Source organism: Larus michahellis, chromosome 4 (genome assembly GCF_964199755.1).
Source record: "Larus michahellis chromosome 4, bLarMic1.1, whole genome shotgun sequence".
NCBI lineage: Eukaryota > Metazoa > Chordata > Aves > Charadriiformes > Laridae > Larus > Larus michahellis.
The window spans coordinates 68,152,293-68,173,899 of record NC_133899.1 but is presented as its reverse complement, the minus strand read 5'-3'; the positions used below and the strand labels follow the sequence as shown (position 1 = coordinate 68,173,899).

General features: G+C 41.3%; 1 protein-coding gene across 40 annotated transcripts in view; it reads right to left on the bottom strand.

Annotated features, from left to right (window-relative positions):
* Positions 1-12,406: 12,406 nt before the first annotated feature.
* Positions 12,407-21,607, bottom strand: part of NRXN3 (neurexin 3) — a 1,053,186-nt gene continuing 1,043,985 nt past the window's right edge. For 8 of the 40 annotated variants that reach the window (XR_012586787.1, XR_012586788.1, XR_012586790.1 and 5 more), the window contains one exon: positions 18,910-19,049. Coding sequence is in view for 32 of the 40 variants with exons in the window: in XM_074585395.1 (XP_074441496.1) it covers positions 18,124-19,049 (926 nt within the window). In the remaining 8 variants the exon portion in view is untranslated. Of the gene's footprint in view, positions 19,050-21,607 lie in introns of all 40 variants that reach the window. The other 32 variants (XM_074585406.1, XM_074585407.1, XM_074585413.1 and 29 more) reach the window with 11 other exon arrangements.

Below are 21,607 nucleotides of genomic sequence, written 5' to 3'. Positions count from 1 at the left end.
GGGGGGGTAGTTTCATCTTCTGACAAGACACTGAAGAGACTGACAGCAGATCTGTACACTCAGTCTGATATCCGATATTTTTTCCTAACACTGAATTGCGGAAAGGGACAGAAAAGAGCTGCAAAATTGGTTTGGAAGTAGGAGAAAACATCCTGCAGTGAAAAAGCTACGGAGTCAGCATGTTCAGTTATTAAAAAAGCTTTAGAGAAAGCTTGGAAAGAGTGAATAAATATCTTCCTAAGGAGAAAAATACCACATGCCAAAAGGGCCTTTTATTAAGCAGAGAGAGGACTTAAGACCAGGCACATTCAAACTGGAAATAAAACAGAAGACAGACTAATCAGACACAAAGAGAGTCTCCACCAAGTCTCCAGATGAGGACTGGCAACTGTCTAGAGAAGTTGCTCTGGTCTTGCACAAGCTGATGGGCAAAAATTAGCAGCAGAAGAGGAAATTCTGCAACATTTTAAATACAGATATAACTACATGATGTTTATATGCTCACAGAAGTGCATGTGCGTGCACACACACAAAAAAGGCAGAAGTGGTAACTTTGGTCTTTCTGGCTTACACTGTGAAGTCAAGGGAGTGGTTTGTGTGGCAGTATTGAGGTTATTGTTGGTTTTGAACCTCTTACAGAAGACTTCTTAAATTAAGAAGGATAGAAACCGATTGTAATTTTTTGTTACTAAAGCTCTGTTAGGTTCTAAAGCAATTATAAAAGAATTTGAACATTGAACGTAAGTGTATAGTGGTTTACTTTGATATGTGAAGGAAACATCGTTTCCAGTAATGGAACAATGATGGCAATTAAACCTGGCACTGCAAAAAATGTTTGTTAACATTTGTCCTGCATAGTGGATGAGAGAAAGGCTGTGATTGTTGTCTTCCTAGGCTTTAGTAAAGCCTTTGACACTGTTTCCCACAGCATTCCTCTGGAGAAACTGACCACTTATGGCTTGGATGGGCATACACTTCACTGGGTAAAAAACTGGCTAGATGTTCAGGTCCAAAGAGTTGTGGTAAATGGAGTTGAATCCTGTTGGCAGTTGGTCATAAGTGGTGTTCCCCAAGGCTCAGTATGATGGGGCCTGTTCTATTTAATATCTTTACCAACTATCTGGATGAGGGGATTGAGTGCACCCTCACTAAATTTGCAGATGACACCAAGTTGGGTGTGAGGATCTAGGGGCTGAGGCCAATGGTATGAAATTCAACAAGGCCAAGTGCCGAATCCTGCCCTTGGGTCACAACAACCCCATGCAGTGCTACAGGCTTGGGGAAGAGTGGCTGGAAAGCTGTCCGGTGGAAAAGGACCTGGGGGTGTCAGTCAACAGCTGGCTGAATATGAGCCAGCAGTGTGCCCAGTTGGCCAAGGCGGCCAACAGCATCCTGCCCGGTATCAGGGATAGTGTGGCCAGCAGGACAAATTGATCGTCCCCTTGTACTCAGCACTGGTGAGGCTGCACCTCGAGTACTGTATTCAGTTTTGGGCCCCTCACTACAAGACAGACATTGAGGTGCTGGAGCGTGTCCAAAGAAGCGCAATGAAGCTGGTGAAGGTTCTAGAGCACAAGTCTGATGAAGAGTGTCTGAGGGAACTCCAGGGTTGTTTAGCCTGGAGAAAAGGAGGCTGAGGGGAAACCTTATTGCTCTCTACAACTACCTGAAAGGAGGTTGTAGCAGGTGGGAGTCAGTCTCTTCTCCCAAGTAACAAGTGATAGGACGAGAGGAAACGGCCTCAAGTTGCGCCCTGGGAGGTTTCGAATGGCTATTAGGAAAATTTCTTCACTGAAAGGTTATCAAGCATTGGAACAGGCTGTGCAGGGAAGTGGTTGAGTCACCATCCCTGGAGGTATTAAAAAGACGTGTAGATGTGGCACTTAGTGACACGGTTTAGTGGCGGACTTGGCAGTGTTATGTTTACGGTTGGACTTGATTATCTTATAGGTCTTTTCCAACCTAAATGAGTCTATGATTCTATGATCTTATAAACCAGATAAAGGAAGTGTTTTGGTTGCAATGATCTTTATATGCCATTAGTGATGTCTGCTTGAATTTCGAAAAGTTTATCATAAACACTTTTTCTTGGAGGATATTTGAAATACAATTTTAATGAATGGATTAAAGCATTTTAAGTAGAGGAAATAACTAACCATTGGATAAATGTACAAATGCGCATGTAAGTCTCATATTCTGGAGACAAAAATGTTCAGAAAAATATTTTCTAAAGAAAAGAAATTTCACATCTCTTCTTCATGTTGCTGTTAATACCTGTAGTTAAAAGTATAAGAATTACATAAGGTTCGGCTTTGTGAGAAGTTTTATTTGATTTATTATTTGTTATAAATAAATAAATCACATTTTAAGAAGTGTTTCTTTGGCTTGGCCATGCCCAAGTTTGTTAACTGAAATGAAAGAAAAATGTTAGACTTTATTCTGCAGAACTACAGTATTTCGTATGATAATTTAATCATTTTCATGATTTCCAAGGCTTTAGCAGTATTAATCTTGAATAATTCTTAGGGTCTGCTGATATTATAATGTAAAAGCAATGTTAACCAGTCTGAAAAGGTTTAATGTGAAAGCATACAGCATCTGTTGTAATAATTTAATAATTTTTATATTACCAGCTGGAGGAAGCGACCTAATTAACGAGCCGTTTTAGGTGGCTTGCCAGCTCGCAGCCTGATTGCGCTTTCCCATGGTGCTGGCTGCAGCCTTGGCAGCGGTGGAGGCGATGGCGTGGCTCCATGCTCTGCTCCCATGGGAAGCGTAAATCCCGTTGGCAGTGCAGCGCTCCCAGGTAAGGGTTGGGACTGCCAAAAGAGAAGAGCCGTTTATGACCCCCCCCAGGATCCCCAGCATAAAAAAAGGTGTGTTAAGATACAGAGGGTACCTGTCTACGTTAAAATGAGCTAACTTGATGGCTGCAAGTAGCTAATGTTGTATTGAACAGTGCTAATTTGATGAGTGTGACACGAGCTATTTAATTTGCATTGAATTGTTGCCTTGCAGCTGCATCCTAACTCCTGAGAACAGTGGACGTCTAATAAATCACAGGAACCAAAGTGTCAGGTAAATCCGGTGGCTACCTCAGATTTTGCAGTATACTCTAATCCTAGCAAAACAATTCTGAAGCAGGCTGAATAATTAACGGTGACCAATTTTGAGATACATTTTTTCTGTCTTTCAGTTCATAAATAGTCTATCAAAAGCTTGGGAACTTTTTAGACTTGTCTTTTATTACCAATTATTTTCTGAATCCTTTCTCTCAGTAATTCTTGATCTGTCATATAGTAGGCAAAGATGAGATTGTAGATCCTTTGATGATCAATTCAGGAGTAATAAAAGTATATGTGTATTAAAGTAAAGTATACCTTTAATGATGAACAGCTCTTCCTGGTTAAATCTCTTCCCTCCTCTGAATTATGTTAATCTACTTCATATTAATTTTGGAATAACTGCATCTGCTGAATAAAAGTTAATAAAAAATGAATACGGCATATTTATCTAGGAGTAAAGCATATGCACAAAATCTGTGGATCACAGATTTGGGTCTAGACCTGCTTCTGATGTTATCTGCTGCAAGAAACCATGAACTCCCATTTTTTTTAATGCCACTGCTTACTCATATGTCAGATGAGGAAGGTGATGATACCAGCCTCTTTTCTCAAAAACTTTGAAATTTTTAAGTGGATTTCATCCTTTGGGATTTGCCCCTGTAACTGATGCTCTGCACCATAACCTCTGGGACTGAACTATTTGAACTGGATCCATTCTTTGATGGCAGATCTTCCTTGCTACTGTTTGTGACCATTTCTTGATGCGGCTGAGCCCAAGTTTGTAAATGGGAATTTGGAGCCTGATACCAAGCTTGTCTGTTCAACCAGATTTCCGTTTTGTGATTTTCGCGGAAATGTGTAGGACTGACTTGGATATAAAAATATACTTTGTGTACATTTGTATTTATAGGTTTTTTGGAAGGGCTTTTGATCTTTTGATTATAAGTGCTCCAAGAGGATAACAACAGCAAAATTGCACTTCTGACAAAATTACTGTTAGCAAAATGGGCTTTGGGCTGTGCTTTGAGATGTCTACCTTCAAAGCGGAAAACAAGACTTGAGTACCTGGGTCCAGTTTCCTGAAATGACGTTAGAAAAGACTACTCTTTCTGTGAGGTTGTTGAGTGGAATCACATCAGACAATCATCTGATGTGCAGTTGCTTGGGAATACTTTTACAGAGCTGTTATCCTACTGAAAAATATTTATTCATCAAAATATTCTGTAAGAAAAGACTGCTTGCCAATTCCAAAGCTAAACCAAGAGGGCTGAGAAAGTCTTCATAAGCCTTTAGCTATTTAGGAGATGTGACTGGATGAAACTCAGCTCACTTGCAATGGATGGTGCGCTGTGTCACAAACATCATGCTGGCAAACATTTGTTGACTGCTTGAGCAGGAGCCTGAGTGTAGTTGATGAGGAGACTCTGGGCTGTGGAAATTAAAGGTTATGCTCCCCTCTCTGCTGGTCCCCGGGAGTGGGCTGGGGTTGAAGGGAGAGGGAGCCTGGAACTGGTGCAGCCCATGCTGCTGTGCTTCTATTAAGAGTAAAGCGAAGATTTGGGTCTTCAGGCTTATTACTCTGATACCATTCACAGACATTAAATTCACTTAAAGAAGAGAAAAAAATCCAAACTTAAATTATATTAATCCCTCACCACCTTAGGGCAATTTCTCTTGACCATTGTCATGTATTTTAATACAGTTCTGCTACGCTTACTCTTCCGCTTTTTCATTATAAACAGTCACAGTTCAGCGATGATCTCACACTTAGCCCTTTTTACTTCTCCCCAACCACATATCCCCTCTGGAAAACAAGCAGCTCTTCTTTCCTATTTTCCCCTGCTATCCTATTTTAATAAATAAGCCAGCAGACAAAATGTTGTTCTTAATTGGACCGGACGTTAATATCTTCTGATGCAAATTAGCACTTCTGAATGTCTCAGTGCAAGTCACTCCAGCCCAGCATCAAATTGGGCTGCAGAGACTCCTGTTGCTAAGCAGTGCTGTTGCCAGGCATCACGCAGCGAGAGGTACCGCGCTCGGCCGAGGCCGCTCCCTGTGTGCGTTGACCTGCATTTCTGGGCACTCAGGGTATGGCCGGGGCTTACAGCCCGCCTGTCTCTGCACACGATCACAGCTTGGCTGCGTGGACAACTTGTGGGTGCCGGTTCCCTCTCTACGCTGTGCAAGAGAAACCCATGATTTAAATCAGGTGACTACTAACAGCCTGGCAAGCAGCTGAGCAGCCCTAAACCAGCCAGCGGTGGTTGCACTTGATCACCAAAATTTTGTCCCTTCTAGACTTGATGCCCCTCGTCCTTTCGCCAGTCCAGAGGCACCTAGTGTTAGTGTCATGTGCCAGTTCTAGCCTCAGTGTCTATACTTGAAAGCAAGCAAAAAAACCAAACAAAACCCCCAAACACGTCTCTATTACACTGCTAAAATGCATTGCCTTTGGCTGAGCTGTGAGACTTGAGATCCAGACAAAAACATCTATTAGCATTCTGAAGGCACATTTGATAACTGCAGAACTATTTAACTCAGTGCCTTGACTAAATTCTGTTTATACAAATTACATTGTTTCCCTAATCACCTCCGGTACTTCACTTGGAAGACCTCTTACTTTCCTGCATCAAACTGTCAGGTATTACTTAGAAAAACTTCACACCAAACTTGCTTTGCTTTGGAAGATGTTCAGAATAAAAGGCCTCTATTTAAACCTCTTCCTGCAAGCCCACATGAAGACCTGATGGTACCAGGACCCTCGTTTCTTTCTTAGATCATGTTTGATATGACGGAAAACTTGTGAGAATAGCTTGTGTTTCTCTAGCACCTGAAGCCCATTCAGACTGGATTTAGTCATTAGCCTGAACCCCAGACTTGCCTATATCTAATGTAGAGGTGCAAATGGACAACTGACTCCAACATCCACAGGGCTGTTATCTTAAACAGGTGCTGAGGGGCTGGGGGAGAGGAAGCCGTCAATGCAGATCAGTTTATGCAGCTTGCAATATGCATCATTGCCCTCTTCCTTGGACCCCTTGGTTTCAGGCAGGGGATGAGGTGTTCTCTTTCTGCTTGTGCTTGTTGACTTATGCAAACTTAACCAAGATTCTTGAGTTATTATGTTAATTTTGACACAAATGTCCTCATTTCTAGGTAAGAGACTCGAGCACCAAGAGAGACCCTGCGGTGATTAACTTATGATTTAGCAGAATGCTGGAGTCTTTCTTACTCTAGAGACATACAAAGTCAGACTGCTGGCACTCCAATCACTGAACAGTCAGGACGACGCAGAGGGAGGTGTTTTCTATCCTTCATTTTGAAACTGAACTACTGTGGAACAAAGAGTGCAAAAAAAATCATAGGGTTACAAGCATAATTTCTTTGAGGCCACTACAACAGCAGTGAGAGGACCTAATCTCCAGTTCCCAGCCTGGAGATGTGTCTTATGTCACATAGTTTCTGGATATGATGCAGAACAGTCCAAGGAGTAAAGACCAGGTAACAAAACAACAGGTCAGCAACAAAACCACATCAACAGCTTCCTAAACATGGGAATCATCAGACACCTGTGCAAAAGTCAGGCACCATAAGTGGCATTTAAAACAAGGCATTTAAGACATTAGCTTTGAAGCATGGTCTGGATGAGCAGACACTGAGATGGACTGGAAACTGACTGACTGGCTGGGCCCAGAGGGTAGTGATCAGTGGCACAAAGTCTTGTTGGAGGCCTGTGTCTAGCAGTGAAACTCAGGGATCAACACTGGGTCAGTCCTGTATCCTTAGCAAGTTTGCTGACACAAAACTGGGAGCAGTTGCTGCTGCACCAGAGGGTAGTGCTGCCATCCAGAGGGACCTCAACAGGCTGGAGAAAAGTGTCAACGGGAACTTCATGAAGCACAACACAGAGAAATACAAAGAAGTCCTGTGTCTGGGGAGGAACAAACCCATGCACCAGTACCTGCTGGAGGCCAAGCATCTGGAAAGCAGAAAACAAACGGGATTCATGGTGGACACCAAGTTGAACATCAGCCAGTAACGTGTCCTTGATGCAAAGAAAGCTAATGGTATCCTGGGCATTACCAGTTTTGTTGCCTGCAGGCTGAGGGCAGTGAGCCTTCTTCCCCTCTGCTCAGCACTGGTAGAGCCTGGAGTACTGGGTACAGCTCTAGGTTCCACAGTACAAGAGAGACATGGACATACTGGAGATGGTCCGGCAAAGGGCCATGAAGATGGTGAAGGGACTGGAACATGTCTCCTGTGAGGAAAGGCTGAGAGAGCTGGGACTCTTCAGCCTGGAGAAGAGAAGGCTCAGGGGGATCTTATCAACGTACATAAATACCTGAAGGGAAGGTCTAAAGAAGCTGGAACCAGGCTCTTTTCAGTGTCAGGACAGCGCAGGACAAAACAACGTCAGTTCACCTGAATTCAGACAGTACTTAGCAGACTGGGCTCTGTAAGGTGTTTAGTTGTGGGAGATCACAGGCTATGCATGGCAGGCTCGGGAAGAGCATACAGATATGGTGACACTGTGGCCAGCAGAGATTGCAGAACCTCAGCTCTGTTGTAAAGGGAAATTTAACTGTTTACAGCAAGAGGCTGGCTTGGATTTTGGTTTTTCTTCCACATCCTAGGTGCCTAGAGGCACCTATTTTAGACATCAGACAACTTAAAGAAAAATCTCTGCTAAATGACCTCAAAAGTCTCATACCTCTAAGGGCACAGTTGACATTCCTGCAGAAAACTATGTTCTAGGCTAAGAACCCAGATTTCCTGCCCTCCCAAGCCTCGGCTACTTTAACCATGAGGCGATTCAGCCTCTAACCCATTCGTCACAATCTATTCCTGCCTAAACAACCCTATAGCAGAAGTTTTGTGTTAATCGCCAGCAGCAAGTGCTGAGATCTGAATGCTGACAATGCTTTTCAGGGGTAGCCTGGCTACACAGCTGTAGCAAGATGTCTTTGGAGTTTTATCTTGGATATGGAAAATAGGATAGGCTGGGAATCTGGGCTGACCCGTTTAGGGAATGGAAAAGAATTTGTGATTGAGAGATGCACATACAGGGATATAAGCATAGTTCTGTATTTTAATGCGAATGAGTAAACAGTCAGCACTATAATAATCTCTAAGGCATTTGATCCCAATAAACCATCTTAATCCTTAGGGCTATTCTGGCAGTAAGAGATAACGGCACAGAAGCAGAAATGTTCTTAGCATAAAACTCACATATCTATGTTTACTCTGTGTGTTAGAGGGTTTCAGACGCTTCTCCCCTCCTCCTCCACACTGATGAGGACTTCATCTGTACAGTCTGCCAGCTCCCTACTTCAGTAATAAGAGCCTTTTAATTTGGATTTTTATTGTTGTCAGCAAGGGCCAAGACAAAAGGAAAATCAAACCATAGAGAAACGCTTGGGAGTGGTGCTTCCCTCATGGCATGCCCTCTGCTTCAATAATATTTCGCTACAGATAAGACTATTTATTTTTTTTAATAGCCATATCTGTGGTCCTGTGCTTTGTGGGAGGATGCGTTTCCACATCTCTGCACTGAAAAAGCCTCTGAGCTGAATGCTTTTGTAGCTATTGTCTCCTGGTTGCTGCATTGTCTTCATTGTTGTCTGCATTGCAGACAAAAGGCTATGGCTTAGAAATGCAGAGGCAGTGAAGTGCTAAAAGTTATTTAATGTGTTGTCATGACTAAAGACTGAATGACGCTTACGAATGGGTGGGAGCAGAGCACAGCCTACCTCCAAAAACGGGCAGTGCCGCTGCAGGTTATGTCACCACATCATGTTCGCACCTCTCAGCCAAAGACTTCAGTTAGAGCAGACCACCGCTGAACTGCAGCCCACCTGTTATTCAAGGCGCAGGGCTATGATTTTTCTTTTTAATAATCTTCAAGCCAGCGCTTGCTCCTCTACCATTGGAGTCCTGTTACCTAAAGACACTTCAGCCCTGTCCGGTGCCTCCTGAGTGTATGGCCCTTGTCATCAGTGCAGAAATGTACTACCTGCTGCTGGTCTAGTGCTCTTCTGGCCTAAACTGTGAGGCAGAAATGAAACTGGGACTATTATTTATACCTCAGAAATCTCAAGAAGAAAGATGAAAATTGCTCCATAATTTTTTTCATTAAGCAGTTAGTTTTCAAAATCTTTCTTGGTTAGGTGTGTGAATGGCCATTAGGTACCAGATTTTGTCTCAGCTCAAGGTTGCTTGCCACGTGAGTTGAAGCCAATTTTTTTTCCCCGACAAATGACAACATCAGTTGGGGTAAGACTCTTGTTGCATAGTATGGTTTCCCCTCTTTTTTTCTAGAGCGATTATGAGAAAAGCGGGTTACTTGCATTCTGTTTGCAGCCTGTAGCTTGAAGTGTATTAATATTCTGTAGCACAAATGTTGCCATATAAATGGCATTAAAATAATGCAAGTGCATTTGTGTTGTAGAATCTAGTTATGCATTTGTGTTTTGAGCAGTTCATGGCCTGGACTGGGATTTGAGTTCCCCTCAGAGTTGTGCAAATGGCAGTGCTGAATATGACAGCGAAAGCATTAATGTATCTGGGAACTGCACTAAGTGGGACAAAACAACTATTTTGCATCCACGTTTCACATTTAGGCATAGCTCCAAATTGCTTTTTGAAACAAGCATCTCTAGTTCTGCTTCATATTGTTTGACAAGGACTCGTAAGGATTTTAGCTTAGACAAAGCTATGAGATATAATTGCACAGCTCGCACTGTATCAAATATCGTATGGGATACTTTGCATGATACTATTGGTTGGGAAGTTGTGGAGGAAAGTATGGATCCTTTAACTTATGTGAGGAAATCCAGGCATGGGACCGCAGTGGGCTTCAGAGTTGTACGTACTTTTCCTTTACATCTTTTGGTGGTGAGTTTGTTCTGCAGTCACTGCGCTGCTGAGATCCACTGAAGTGCTGCTCCAATGCCCTCTGAAACCAGTGGCAAGGTGTTTCTTGACTTCAGTGGTGAGTGCTCAAGCTGCAATATATCTTAGTGCTAAGCAGTATATCATCTGGTGTATTCGCCCTGTATATGTGTGCGACAGACCAGCATGTGTATGTTCAACGCAACAGTCCAGCTGATGGACTGGGCTTGCGTTTACCCAGATACACTGGCTATGCAGTTTATTTTGTTCCATTCTTCCAGGAAAATGGGTCAACAAGAAAGCAATAATATGAAGTGCAATCAGCTATGAAAAATAAGAATTTAAAATCTATTTACGGGTCCCTTTCTGTAGAAGAAATCTTGACATTATGGTCACTGGAAGTAAGTCCTGCTTTTGAGGGCCCAAGAATCTCAGGAGAACTGAGAAGCCTAGGCTTTAGAAAATTTGCTATACACACCGTCCTTATGTTAGCAAGGCTTTGAGGGAGCAGAAACAGCCCTCCTAAAACTTCCCTTGTTACCAAGTAAGCCTGTGCAATGCATACTATCATTCTTTTTCTTTATGATCACAATGTGGCTAATTAAAAAATTAGTGAACACCGTGAGGTAAAGGAGAAAAAAAAAGTCCAAGCTGTTTTAAAAGCAAAACTTGCAGAGAATTACGGAATGGGAGCGCTCATTGTTTACTGTAAGGGAAGCTTGGCCATTAGCTTCAAAGGAAGTTGTAGTGGGTTATGAATGTTTGTAAAAGTTATAACCCAATTTACCCAGATAACAAGATTTTTATTAGCTAAAGTCTTGGCAACACTATGCACTTCAGTGCAGACTGTGAAAGATAACAATCAGCTTCAACTCCCACTGACCCATGACTCAAAGGGCTGTAGTATGGCATTAAGTCTTACTTCCTATAATTAGATGTAATAAAATTGTGTTGTCGTTGATGTTATCATAATTGGTATAAAAAGTTGTTTATAGCAAAATACTAGAGATGCAGGCAGTGATTTTCTGCCAGAGTTCACAGACAGTAAAGCTAGACTCTGGCAGACTAGAAGTTGCTTTGGGTGTTGAAATGCATGCATGTGCCTATGTCTTTACCGGTATGTATAAAACCGTGACATTTTACATAAACAGTTGATAACCTAATACTTTCCATTTAAAAACGGTTCTTTCTTCATTTAAAAGGGTTTTATTCTCTTTTTAGAAGCTCCTGTATTTCCAGCATTTGCTCTAAGTCTTTGATATCTGACAGCCAGCTCTTGCTTTGGAGAAGCTAAAGTTAAGGGCAGGACTGGATGTATTCCACCTCTGGCAGCACCACAGTGTACTCTGGAGGCATGAGTAAAGAGTGGTGGAGTCTGCAAGCTTTGAGGGCTAATCTTGTTACAACCATGGATTTTCTGTATAACCACAGGCAAGTCTCTTTGTCTTAGTTTCCATCCTTGCACAGGGGAGATACTAGCACCAGCTCGCAAGGGAACTGTGGATGTAAATTAGTGTTTGTGACTCAGGGAACAGGCAGAAATGAATAATCATCAAACAAGATGCAGAAGAGAACAAATACCTATGGAGTTCAAACAGACCTACCGAAAGAGTGTCCTGCTCCTCGTGCCTGGGTGAGGTTGGGATTCTGTGGGAGAAAACAGTGGTGCAGGTAAACTCTATTTTATAATGCACATGGAGAAAACGGCTTGATTCGAGTTACATAAACACTCTTAGCCCTGGCATAGCTCAGCTCCTGCATTCTTGGCTTTGGAAATCAAAATCCTGTTCTTCACCTGCTGCTTTACCGGGTGCATGGCTGTGCGCTGCAAGCAGACTCTGTCTCTCTTCATTTGTGCTCATTCTCTCTTTTCTCTTCTTACACATAACCCTTGGGAACTGGTCCTTAGAAGGGGGTTCCTTACCACCCTGTGAATCATCCGTCCATTTACCTCTTTCCCCACTCTGCTAAAGACTTGCTGTTACTACCACTTGTTAGTACCAACTGTAAATTACTGGCCAAGCTATAAGACTGAGAACAGTGAAGAACTATCTGAAACAAGGAAATCATTGAGATACCGTTACCGATGGTTTTCAGAGCCTTCACTTTTCCCATTTCCACTTTTGTTTCCATGGTGTGATTCAGTCCTGCTTTGTGGTCCAGTGTTTTAACGCTTTATGTAACTACTCTTGAAATCCAAATACTCTCTGACTGAATTTTTTCATAGTGTTCCAAAGGCTTTGGCAGCATTATTAAATATATTTTTTGAAAAATCTTTCCCAGTGAGTTTAATTTTCCATCTGCACCAGGCCAAGGCTGTTAGGCATAGTGCCCAGCTTACGCACCATTGAAGAAACGCATGCCTAAGGTTTTCCCAGCTGCTTGCTCAGGATTTTGCCGACTCCACGTGGACATTGCCCCTTGGTTGTCTTCTGTGAACTGGCAGGCAAAAGAGATGCATGGAAATGAAAACTCTTGCTGAGTGGCTTTAACTTGTGCTTGGTGGCAGCAGTACAGGTTTGTGCTTCTGTTGGGTTTGTACAGGGTACGGAACTATGTGCAATTTTATTTTGTCTGCTTCAATTGAATTTAAGGAAACAACGTGCTCTTGCAGCTCCATCCTAGCATGTTGAAATGGTAATTTACAGTTATCTCTCATTTTGACTCCCACTCTGAAGGCAGGTGCGTTCTGTAAACCTCATGTAAGGGAGAGAGAGAGGAACCTTGTCCACCACTTGCCTACACCATTTGGTACTGCAAAAGCCCAAGCAATCACCACTAGCAAATGAAATTTATCTGACTACTACACTGAAATGGACTCAGTTTTTAAATGTACTAATGTGGCTGATTTCCCATGTTTTCAATAAGAATTAGCCACCTTAATACCTTTAAAATTTTATCCCTTTCCCAGCTACATGCAGTCCAACATAATCATGTGTGTGTGTGTGCGCGTGCGCTCTGTTCCTCTCTCATGCAACCTATGTGCCCCAAATTATAAACATCAAATCCTTGCAGACCAACCATTTACTGAAAATTTACCTTGAATGGCACTGTATTTGCTGCACTGTGAAAGACAACATGAACAGGGTCTCCAGAGAAAGGAAGTTATCATCAGGAACATTTGCGGACAGACAGGAGATCTTGCACCGTGCAATGTGTATGGTCTGAAGAGAAACCAGAACGCGATAGCTTGCTATATGTAAGGCAGTGTTTTACAAAATTGAATAAGAGGTTCTAATTTTGTTTTTTAAATAAAGCAACAAATGTTGCTACCGTGGGGAAACTTTCTCCAGTAAGGAGTAAGAGTCAGTCAAGCCCTTACACCCCAACCTCCAGCATTCATCACGACACCCCTGGCGCAATACTTCATTACCGCCTTGGCAAATGTGCTCTCAGAGCCCAGCCAGGTCCCATTCAGGGAGCTGAAGAGCAGGCAATAGTCTTTCTTCTAGTGCTAGTGTCTCTGCTCACCCAAGAAGATAATGTGATGCTGGCAGCTGGGAGGCAAGTCTTGTTGCCTTTCCATCTCTTTGTCTCCACTTGCGTGTGGGGAGGGAAAAGCAGTGATTTGTTCTACCATACCAGAAATGTCTTCCAGGGAGCCAGTGCCAACCTTGGCAGCTGAAGACGGTGTATGGTAAAATGGGAACATGTTGCCCAGAGAGGTTGTGGAGTTTGCATATGGAGATACTCAAAACCTGACTGGACACACTCCTGGGCAACTCGCTGTAGCTGACCCTGCTTTGGGGAGGTAGTGCTTGGACCAGATGATCTCCAGAAGTCCCTGTCAACCCCAACAATTCTATGATTCTGTGATCAGCCAAAGACACACAATAATCCCAAACCTTTTTAGGCAACAATGAAATCTCCTTTCTGACACTTTCATTTAGCCTAAGTAATAAAATGGTCATTAAGTGACAGAAAAAATGAAAAAAAACAGTGACTATAGCCAGAGGGTTAGGGTAAATCACTTTGAAATTCCTTGCTTCACATAATATTTCATAATGCTATGAAGTATAACAGGTTTTGAGAAAAGCACTGAGAAAAAAAAAAAAAAAGCTTTTCTCAGGACACCAACTGCTTGGTGATAAGGAAATTTGCTGCAATATTAGAAGGGGCAATTAAGTTCAGACCTAGATCTCCCACATGCCAGCTGACCGCCCCAGTACTGGGAATATTAGGTACCAATCATCACCCAGGAATTTCATTATTTTGGGAGTGAAATGGGAGTGGAGTTTAGACTGTGTTTTTGAGACTTGTGAAGATCTGTAAGGTGTCAGAACATGATTCACATAGGAACTGAAAACAGTAAAATTAAAAAAACCTCACATGTACATACACATACATATTCTCACCCACGCAAGCATGTGAGCAAAAACAATGTAGAAAATCACAGAGAATACCTGAACAATTAGTGTATCCTGAGTCTAATTTGGTTGTAAATGAAACCTGTGGAAAACACTGCTCAAAAGAGTTGTGGATTCTGCCTAGGACAAAAAAAAAGATGTAAAAAAAAAAAAAAAAAGTTGACGTAATCCTTTGTTAAAAGTGAAAGGTCTGTGAAACACTCATTTGGCTGACCTCCAGATGCCTCTATAAAGTCAGGTAGCTTGGGAGGATCCGATCTGAAAAAACCTACTGCTGTGAACTGAAGTTCTGCACAACTTGATAAAGAAAGACAGGATATTGGCAATTTTGCGTGATGGCCAGAATCATACTAGACTATAATGCCCAGGAGGACAACAAGGGGCAGGCAGCAGCTGTGATCGGGGGTTCGGGAGCCTCAGAGCCTACCTGGAAGGAAGGGAGCACTCAAACCATCTACTTCGGGTACCTAAGTCCGATCCATAGCACTCAAAGTAAGTAACTATGTTCCTTAGGTAGTGCATGGAAAGTCATAGGTAAATTCAGAGGACCTAAGTTAGATCCTCATATAAAATGACGTTAACACTTTTTTTAATCAAATTGGCTAGCCAAATCCCCAAAAGGATTCAGCTGCTGCAGCACATCAAACATAGACCACTGGCCACAGAAGAGGAATCCACAATCCCATAAATGTCATGGGAAGAGCTACACACTTCCAAGGGAGACAGTAAAACAGGCAATACATTAGAAAGGGCATACTAAGTCAGCATCCTAGGTATGCTTTTATCTGAGGTCACTGAAACCCATATTCCAGAGAACTACTCTTTACCCCACTGAAGTGGTGGCAGGAGACAAGGGGTTGGGAGTGGTGTAAGGTAGACCCCACACTCAAGTTGAGTTTTTGTCCCTGTAAGGGAAAGAATTAAGATTCACTGCACTAATGAAAGAACGCAGACGTGAACACGATTCTGTAATCTGGCGGCTAAACGCTCCCGTGGGATGGGGGACACCTGCTTCACAGGCTAATTTTCACCTTTAAAGGTCTGGAATTTCCCTGAAGTCTTTTGGAAATAAAAACCCAGCAACATCCAGGGCTTTGGGAAGAACATTTTATTGCTAAGCATATCTTTAAACAAAATGCAAATAAGAAAAGAAAAAGAATCAAAAAGGAAGAAGAAAAAGAAAGGGAAAAAAAGCAATAACATCACGATAACCCAAATAAAAATTCTTAAAGTTGTCCATAAAGCAACAGGGATATGGTAGAAGCCCACATACAGAAATGCACATGTTCCCAAAAACTGTCCAATAGAAACTTACACAAAAAAAGGAAAATGTAAATCTTTTCCCCTTAACTTAAAAAAGGAAAGCAAAAAGGAAAGGAAGAAAGAAAGCAGGAAATCATTTCACAAGACTCCAAGACTCCAAGAACAGCAATCTTTTACAGACATCAAGATATAATCAACTTTATATAGTTTCGGCCAGTTAAGTCATCTAAAATCGTGCTTTCATACCTTTTTAAAACCTGTCTTTTTTTTTTCTTTTTAGTATAAAAAATAAAAAAGGAAAAAAAAGCTCAACCTCGCACGCACGCACACGCACCACACACACGCACACATACACGCACTGAAAATATTTGTTAACATGAAAGCGTCTTCTCTAAATGTTTGAGAAGGCTGGGGTTTTTTTGAATTTAAGTTCCCATGTGCGTGTGTGTATTTGATGACACTTCTTCAAAGTCAAATATTCATGCGACTTATAAACACCAGCAAGAGTAGATTTCTAAACCTAAACAGCTGATTAGTTTTCATCTCTATACAGAAAAAGTGTACATTTCTGATATTCCAGAGTTCTCAATCCATCTTGGGTTTTGTTGTTTTCCTCTCTGTCTCTCTGTCTCTCTCTCCCTCATTTGCTTTTTTGCACATGATAGGCATGGCCGTCAAACCACCTGGCTATTGTTCTGTACAGGAAGATAATCCTTTTCACAATAACTGGGAAAATGCAGAAACCAAACAGCCAAATTAAATAAGTTAAATAAAAACAGAAGACATTCCCAATTTAACCATAAAACAGTATATACACCATCGGGGTATCCATATAGAAATTATACTAGCAAAAAAAATAGTAGTAAAATATGTAAACAAAATTTCAGATTTTTTTTTTTTTTGACACAGGTAACTGTGACAAAGCTAAAACACACACTCTCTTCACATTTTAAGGTTTGTTTTTGTTGTCTGTTTCATTTTACTTCGTTCTTCAAGAACATTCTCATTCCACATTAAGACCATAACAGAACTTCTGTTCCAGTCGTCCCATCAAACATACCATGATAAATATATCTGTGTGTATATATATATATTATATTATTAAATTCCTTTTTCTTTATTATTTTTTTTGTGTGTCACAGCAGCTTTATTTATTTTCTTTTATATAAAAGAGAAGGAAAAGGGAGAATAGGGCAAATGGAAGGACAGAGATGATCTGAAATGTCAATCTACAAAATTAAATTATTACATATGAAAAACAGTTTTATGTCAAAAAAAACCTATGTATTTTGCATTCTTTTACAAGTGTTTAGCTATTCTGACATTTATGGGTCTTGTCACAAGTTGAACTCCAGTGGTGTCTTTCTGATCTCTTTATTAAACTGATTTATTATTATTTTTTGCATGCATTGCAATCAGTCACAGAACCAGAACCCAGAGGAAGGCTCCTTTATTTTTGTATGGTATATTCAGCTCAGAACAGCTAATCATTTTTTAAGCATTCTTTTTGTAATCTTCAAATCCCTTTAACCATAGTTTGGCTGGGCTAATGCATACTAAGGGATATTCCCAAACAAAGCCAATGACTGATCAGAACAGACCCAAGCCCATCTATTCTTCAGTTAATTGCAAATACTGGAGCCAGATCCAAGGGAACCAGCTTTCCATGATAATTTTCTTCAGCACCACCCATCAGACACTTTCACTGCGTTGTTAGCAAACAACTTACTGCAAGACGACGGATTCTAGAGACAACACGACCAGATATGCAGAGTAAACACCATGGGTAGCTTTTGAGTTCATATATGGCAATAGTCTCTCTTTATTTATTATGGATTATTTTTTTTCCGAGATTTCTTCTCAACTCATGTCCTGGCTCACCCCCCACACCGGTCCTCTCCACCCTTCCCTCCCACACCCAAAAGTAACCAAAAAAAACCCAAACAAAAAACAACCCAAGAAACCAAATCAAACCAAACCAAACCAAAAACCCAACAATCTCCAAAATCATTTATTCCCCTCCTCCAATCTCGAAAAATTGTTTGTATGCTGGACACGGCCAGATCAGTTTGTTCAATATTTTTTTTTGTTGTTTAATAATGTTTGCATTTTTTCTTTTTCCTTCCTTTTTTTTTTTTTTTTTTAAATAAGTAAACTGAAAAATTATCGATACAGTCAGGGATCACGAACATTGTTAAAGACTCACTTGGAGATATGAAACAAGTAAGCCATGAAGTCTTCTACCTTTGCAGAAAGTTCAGCGGAGGAGGAGATTTGGAGACGTCCAAGTTCACTAACAGGGCAGAGCTGTGCACGCCATCTCCAGAACGCTAAGTGTGCTTTATAATACATTAGGGCAGAGTTTGCTGACTCCAAGCGATGACTGAGACATTAACAGTCACTGCTGAAATTTTTTTTCCCAATACTTTTTCCCACAAACGATATCTCCCAATCTCGTTCGCTGCAATGGTTCTGATATTTCAGTTAAATCTCATTAAGTATTTATATATTTATATATAAATAAGTATTCTTTTTTACACATAATACTCTTTGTCCTTGTTTTTCTGTTTCTTGTGGCCGCTCTTTGAGCTCTGCTGCTTCTCCTTCACGAGCGTGCCGTTGCTCTGGGCTGAGTTGCTGATGTAGTTCCGCGTCTCGTCCACCTGATAGGACCCCTCGTCCCTGTTCCTGTACTTGTACATGGCGTACAGGAGGATGAGGATGCAGAGGGCAGCAGCAGCCACAATGCCGACGACCATCCCCGTTGTGCTGCTCGACTCACGGACCACCTCTGAGGCCCCCGGAACCCGTCTGATTCCTGGCTCCGTGGGGTTTGCTGTGGGCACATTACGGAACATGGGGGAAGTGATTAGCGGGCTCTTCAGCTTTGTGCTGTCTAGCTCATAGGCAGTGGGCAACGGAAGCAAGACTATGTCAGGCTGGGGTTTGAGCTCACGGTTATTCATTTTGCCGGCTGGCAATTTGGGCACCATCCCAGTCGAGGACGAAGCTGTGGAGCGGATCAGCTCAGGGGACAAAGACGTGGTAGTAGTCCTACCAGTTTCGGAGACTTTGTTAGGTCTAAAGTCCTTGGATTCCCACTTGGGTGCGTGTGCTTTGTAGCCACCTTCGAAGATTGAAGTGGAAAGACTCTTATCTGTTACCAAGGAGAAGGTGGTGTAAAAATCTTCATCATCAGTAGGGGGTAGGTTAGAGTCAAAGGTTTCCCCTGAGCCATACCCAGATATCACCAAGCCATCATCATCACAACCATCGCTGCCTTGGTCCGACAAGCAAGGTAACCCCGCCTCAGAGGTCATGGACAGGGAATCTTTGGTGGTCTCAATAATGGTGAGGAGGGGGCGAAAGGTAGGGGGAAGTGTAATGAAAGGTGCACGAGTAGCAATAGGAGGGATATCTAAAGGGTCTTCTACAAGTAGAGGGATAACTAATTCACCTCCTGGGATGGAAAAGAGAAAAAAAAGAAGATTAGTACATTTTAATGACACAGTCCACCATTTTTAACTCACTTAACTCAAGGGCGAGAGTGGATCTGGGCACTACGAAAAAGCATCAGGGATCAGGTTTCTCGCCCTAACTATACTGCCAACATACTTTCCGGGGGTGCCTTTCATTCTTCCCTCCCACCCGGCTTTGATGTTGGTAACCTGCATGTTCCAGTTCCTCCCTCTTTTAACTTATGCTAGGTGTGTACAATGAAATACTCTGAAATTTTTGGGACCCAACATTTTTGATTTTCGAAGATACTCTCAAGTGACTCTGGGGACATCAATTTTTGGTAGTGATCTTTCTTATGCATTTGGTTACAAGAGTGTTTAAATTAATTCTTTTAGACTTCATAGAGCAACGTTCTGCCAGATGGATTTTACCACTCGTCTCGGCAGTTTTTTCTTCTCTTATTCATTTAAAACAACATTGGTATTTCTTCTCTGCCATTTCAGTCTGCTCACCTGCTGTAGCAGTTTATAAGGCCTTTCCCTAAGGCCTTTCCCATTCATCCATTTCTTCTTGATTGTTGCCTGGTTTTTGAATTGTGGGAAAGTTCATGAAAGTGAGGGATGGAATAAGAACGAAGTACTTACTGGGGTCCATGAAGGTACAGAGCTCTACTCAGTGCTTGCTCATCTCTTTTTAATCTTTCTTTACCATTCTGTTTGACACTCGGGGTGCCCCTTTCCTTGCATCTTTTGGGACTACTAATGCCATGCTATCTTCATCTTCAGTTCTTCTTGATATTCTTTTACTATAATTTGATTAAAAATTAAGATAGACTTTATTGTGATTGATGATATAACTGAATAAGGACTCTGATGACCCAAATCATCACTTGAGCCCAGGAGTGTACTGCAGAAGATGCCTTCACACCTTCTGTTACTTCTTGATACGCAGATAGCTGTGATCAGTGCTACTGTTTACTAACACGATGGCTACCTGCTTACAGAGGACTGAGAATGAGGTGGACTTATGGTTTATTCTTGAAGTAGAACAATAAAGCTATAGCTATAGCTTTTGTACCTTACCACAGTATGATCTGCAACTGAAACAAGAAAATCAGGGCACCATTTCTAAGATTTGGTTTCTGAGCAGCAATATTGCTACTTTTAGGGTAGTAGTCCTGGTTTGTCTATATATTGTAATATGACTGTACCATTTCTGAGCCTATGGGTAATTGACACTCCACTGTTTTATTCTGATGTGGAGGCATAATTAATTTATCATCTAATTCATTTGGTTCAGTTTGCCTAGTCTTCTGCTAACATACAGGTCACCGACACTTTCACTTTTTTTAGGGCAAGCCATATTGCTTTTGAAAGTTCATCTGACGCCACCAGTAGCCATTTAGATGTGTTGGAAGGAGTGCAGCTCAGCAAGAAGAATTTCTAATGCATAGGAAATTTTGATTTATACTCACCATCGCTTAAGGAAAGATACACAAAAGGAATTTTAGCTTCTAAATAAATAATTCTGGCTTTTATTTCGGCATTAATAACTGCTAATGAACAGTCTGGCATTGTTACAATGCTGAACAGCATCAGGATCAAAATTCTGCCCTCTCTCCTATCTACACTACATGTTACATGTACTTATTTCCCATTGAATACTGCCAGTAATGTCCATGGGAGTTCTATAAAGAATATGGTCTAAAATCATAATCCCTTCTAAATATATTTGGAAAGCAATATATTTGAACAAATTACATATTGAAGATAGCAATATACTGAAAAAGGTACTTAAGAGTTTGATTAAATCTGGATAGCTGAACTAGCAGCATGGCTTATTCTTATCCTTAATGAGAAACTAAATGGTGACACAGTTTAATCAATTGAAACAGATTTATCTCAGAGGTACCAGGGTAGAAATTAGGCCAAAATAAGAAATGCAGCACTTTTGCATACTTAAAAAGTTAGTTTTAAGTTAAGATACAAAGGGCCAATTTGAATATAATGTTTAGTTTTCTGAGCTTCCTCAGTATGTTCATACCACTTTTGTTACTGCATAGAGGATGAAGAAACAAATATCATACATGTAACATAATGCTAATCTCTTCAAATTACATATCTTCAAAAAAACATGTAAAAACCAGAAAGTGTAGGCTGCTAAATGGCTACACGGCATTTTGTGCTCATGTATCATCTGAGCTGTCTTCTGCGCAATGTAGAAACTAGAGCATATAATATGATTTATATATGTCCAGAAGCCCTATCCATGGCTAGAGTACGGCATCTATAATCTATGCAAACAGGTGGCCTCCAGATAAACTTGTAGTATGCCTCTGAGGGAAATAACATCTGTGAGTCTGGTAAAAAATGAATAAAAATAACAGCATTTAAGTGTCCACTACATCAAATTGCATGAGTGGTGAATTTAAGTCCTAGAAAGTCAGGGATAGGTAGTGTCCCTTTAAATGACTTTTTAAGATCAGTGTTTTACTGTTAAAAAGTAGTATTAATCTGTGATTTTCATTCACCGTCTGTGAAAAAAATCTGTTTGGTAGCT